The 4,026-nt window shown below is 44.8% G+C and overlaps 1 protein-coding gene across 2 annotated transcripts; it reads left to right on the forward strand.

The window, feature by feature from the left end:
- Nucleotides 1–946: 946 nt before the first annotated feature.
- On the forward strand, nucleotides 947–4,026 carry sp8b (sp8 transcription factor b). 2 transcript variants are annotated; one of them, XM_034875148.1, is made up of 2 exons: nucleotides 947–1,143; nucleotides 1,599–4,026. In XM_034875148.1, the coding sequence occupies exons 1-2, from the start codon at nucleotides 1,123–1,125 to the stop codon at nucleotides 2,934–2,936; spliced, it is 1,359 nt and encodes a 452-aa protein (XP_034731039.1). In that variant the 5' UTR covers nucleotides 947–1,122; the 3' UTR covers nucleotides 2,937–4,026. The 2 variants fall into 2 exon arrangements, with proteins under 2 accessions (XP_034731039.1, XP_034731040.1); XM_034875149.1 differs by lacking the exon at nucleotides 947–1,143 and adding an exon at nucleotides 1,156–1,421.

The raw sequence follows: 4,026 nt of genomic DNA on the forward strand, positions 1-4,026 counted from the left end.
ATTACCAATAAACTATCTAGAAATATTTGGCTCTTTTTGAATGTTGTCATTTTAAAGCTGAAAATCCTCCAGAGTCAACTATATCGACCTCTTATAATCATCGTCATCATCTGATGTTTTAGACCAGAGCATAATACAATGAATAATCCTCCACCGGTATGCACCATCTACCAGTTTTAATCAAAACTGTTAAGATAATTGAACGCAATTACAGTGATGCGAAAGTTTGCCATGGTGTAATATTGGTCCATGCCGAGAACAATGCGGCCTTTATATTTTGTGTAGCCTAACAGTTTGAGTATATTAACTCTTAGGAAGTTGAAACACGCAAAATCCCAAGGGGTGATTTATGTCAGCATAAATTTCTAATATGATTAAGTAAAAACACGAGGAGGCTTTTATTAAATAAAACACCTGAGCAGCTTAAATGATCGAGGTCTGCACTGAAGTAAACACACACGTAGGACTATACGCAGGATGAAGGGATAAGACCCACTAAAAGTTTTACCAATGTCTAGCCTATATCTGGGGAAAAGACTTTATATGTGCCACTTTTCGAGCAAGATAATCTAAGCAAAGAAAGGATCATTGAAGTAATTTGTAAATGTAAAAGTAACTTACATAAAAGTTTAATATTTATTTACAGTAGGTTATGGTGGCTGTTTAGCTTTTTTGGTGGTGGTGTGGTCCTAGTTTACCAACCTTTTTATTTAGCGCCATCTACAAGCACAGGTCGTCAACCTGCTTTCTTTAAATTTATGGAACTTGATGTTCTGTAAAATTTCAATAAGTGGCCCCCTAATTCCTCCTTCCTAATTCACTCTCATTTAACTTTACCTTCCTTCCGCTGTCTTTTATTATGGAGGGGGCGGTGGGGGGTGGAGGAGGGTGGAGAGCTGTCTGAGGCGCTCTATTGATGACCTCACGGTAGTATGTGGCAGTGCGGCGGGACGGAGCCTCTGATTGGTCGCCCGTGTCACAGCGGCACTTCAAAGCCGGAGAGGAGCCTACAATTGTGGAAGAATGGGCGGAACACATCATTGTATTGCACACCTCTAAAAAAACAGTGCTCTGATTCATAAATATAAAAAGATCCTCTGAGGAGGGCAGTGTTTTTGTGTGATGGCAACTTCACTTCTAGGGGTGAGTCGAAAGGACTTTCTTACTGGTTTAATTAGTTCTTGTCATTGTCCGGCGGATTAAACTTACAGCAGCCGCAAAGTAGCCTATAGCAGCCAAGGCAGTGCGTTGGTTAGATTTTCAGCGAGCAGTTCGTATGAGAAAGCTGAGGCTCTGGGACGGGATAGAAGTTTGACCTGGTGCTCAAAACACGCGTGTTTTCCTTGGTGTACCGTTTGGCATGCATTTGTAAACGCGGTGTCGCATTTAAGTTCAGTCTAGGCTACTTTCTGTTTGTCCAGGTAGGAAAGTATTTGATTTTAAAACTTTTTAAAAAAGTAAACCAGCAGCGTACTAGACACCTGTTCAAATTGGGAAAACATTTAACTTACCCTGATATACTGCATGGAAATGTCTGTAATGAACCTGTTAAATGTGTTGGCCTGATCCGTCACTCACAGCTTTTCTTGTCCTTTCAGGAGGAGCCGAGATTAGGATCGACTCCGTTAGCCATGTTAGCTGCAACATGTAACAAAATAGGGAGTCCGAGCCCTTCACCTTCGACCATTTCGGATACTTCCTCGTCATTTGGAAAAGGCTTCCACCCGTGGAAAAGAGCCACCGCGAGCAGCTGCAGCCTCGGATCCACCCTGTCCGGTTTCGGGGTGTCCCGCAATGGATCCGGCATCGCGGACTCATTCGGCACCAACACGTCCCCCGGATCCAGTGCTTTTTCCCTCACGTCTGGTGCCTCGCCTGGTTCACACTTTGGAAACGATTATTCTGTTTTCCAAGCTTCAGTGTCGAGCAGCTCTCAAGAATCCAGCCACCAGCCGGTTTTCATCTCCAAGGTGCACACTTCGGTGGACAGTTTGCAGGGCATCTATCCGAGAATGAGCGTTGCGCATCCCTACGAGTCCTGGTTCAAATCGTCTCACCCCGGTATTCCTACAGGAGAGGTTGGCACCACTGGAGCCTCTGCGTGGTGGGACGTGGGAGCGGGATGGATTGACGTTCAAAATCCTAATGGAGCAGCCTTACAAACGTCCTTACATTCTGGTGGACTCCAGACCTCCTTGCACTCTCCTCTGGGCGGATATAATTCTGATTACTCGAGTTTAAGTCACTCTGCTTTCAGTACAAGTCCCTCTCCACACCTGTTGACAACCGGCCAGCACCTGATGGACGGTTTCAAGCCGGTGTTATCCTCTTATCCGGACACAAGCCCCTCTCCATTAGCCGGGGCAGGGGGGACTATGCTCTCCGGGGGTCCACCTGCATCTTTAGCGGGGTCTCCGAGGTCATCTGCCCGGAGATACTCAGGCAGAGCCACCTGCGACTGTCCAAACTGCCAGGAGGCAGAGAGACTGGGACCAGCGGGCGCCAGCCTCCGGAGAAAAGGTCTCCACAGCTGTCACATCCCCGGCTGTGGTAAGGTTTACGGGAAAACGTCGCACCTAAAGGCGCATTTGAGGTGGCACACAGGCGAGAGGCCGTTTGTGTGCAACTGGCTCTTTTGCGGGAAGAGGTTCACGCGCTCCGACGAGCTCCAGCGACATTTACGCACACACACCGGGGAGAAAAGATTCGCCTGTCCGGTGTGCAACAAGAGATTTATGCGTAGCGATCACCTGAGTAAACATGTAAAAACTCACAGCGCCGGAGGATCCGCCGGCTCCGGCTCCGGGGGCAGCGGAGGGAAGAGGGGGAGTGATACCGACAGCGAGCACAGCGCACCGGGAAGCCCTCCTTGCCATTCCCCCGACCTGTTGCACCCACCTGAGTCAACCCAGGGAGTGGGCATGAACGGCCTCTAAAAACTCCCCTCAGTAAAGTAAATAAAAAAAAAACTGTAAACCAACAAAGTGTTGTGATGGATTTGTCCGACACGACACGAAAGTGGACATACTTTTATGTATGCGAAATGCTTCATAATGAGTGGTGTCCCGAGAAAAAAGGACTATACGTTTCTTTGACTCTATCCAAGTGTTTAAGACTGCTAATTCCATAATTCCATAGCTGTATCACCAGAATATTCTCATTAATACATGCGGTGTGAAAGTGGAATCAAGTTATTGTGGTCACACTGGAACTGGGCACAACCGAAACTTTTGTTTGCATCTGATCCAGAATTTAATTTTTGATGTTTACTTTCCCAGGATATGAGAAACAAAATATATAAAACACTGCTGTGAAACATTTAGGCCTGCAAAGTTGTGCTACTACTGTCATACATGTTGTTCAAAACCAAACTCTGGCACTTTATTACGCAGCAGGAAATTGTTTTCATTTGTGTCCCTGTGAGGACTGCTCGGTAGGAACAAATACTTGTAGAGTATGGTAAGATGCGTGATGGGGTAGTTTTGTTTTACCTGTCTGATCCTATCGAGCGTTTGATAACGGGGGAGCAGTTGTAGGTTTTTATCACATATTGCTATTCAACAGCCTACAGTGTGTGCGTCGAGCCAAGTCTTAGGCCAGTTGAGGTAACATACACTTCGCTGCAAAATGTGTTGTACATAATAAGAAATGTAGGTTAGAATAATTACAGCCCAATGTAAAGGTGAGTAATGTATTTGTCCAGGAGACGATTTTGTATAGGTATTTCTAGTTGTATATGGACTCTAGTAAATATTTGAAAATATACGGAAATGTACTTGGATTTTTCTTTGACATGATATGAAATGTATTGTGGGAAGTTATATTTAACCACGAGTTTTCTTGTATTTAGGGGGTCATTAGGCGCACTTTGAATTTATTTGTAAGGTTTTAAAATAATTTACTGTTCACCCACTCTTTTAATTTAAGTAAGCATGTTGTAAAGTGATTTTAATTTTACAATATTTTTTCCCCTCCGAGAATGGCTTTTTATGTAAGCCACTCAATAAAGTCAGTATGAATTCAGAA

Source organism: Etheostoma cragini, chromosome 6 (genome assembly GCF_013103735.1).
Source record: "Etheostoma cragini isolate CJK2018 chromosome 6, CSU_Ecrag_1.0, whole genome shotgun sequence".
NCBI lineage: Eukaryota > Metazoa > Chordata > Actinopteri > Perciformes > Percidae > Etheostoma > Etheostoma cragini.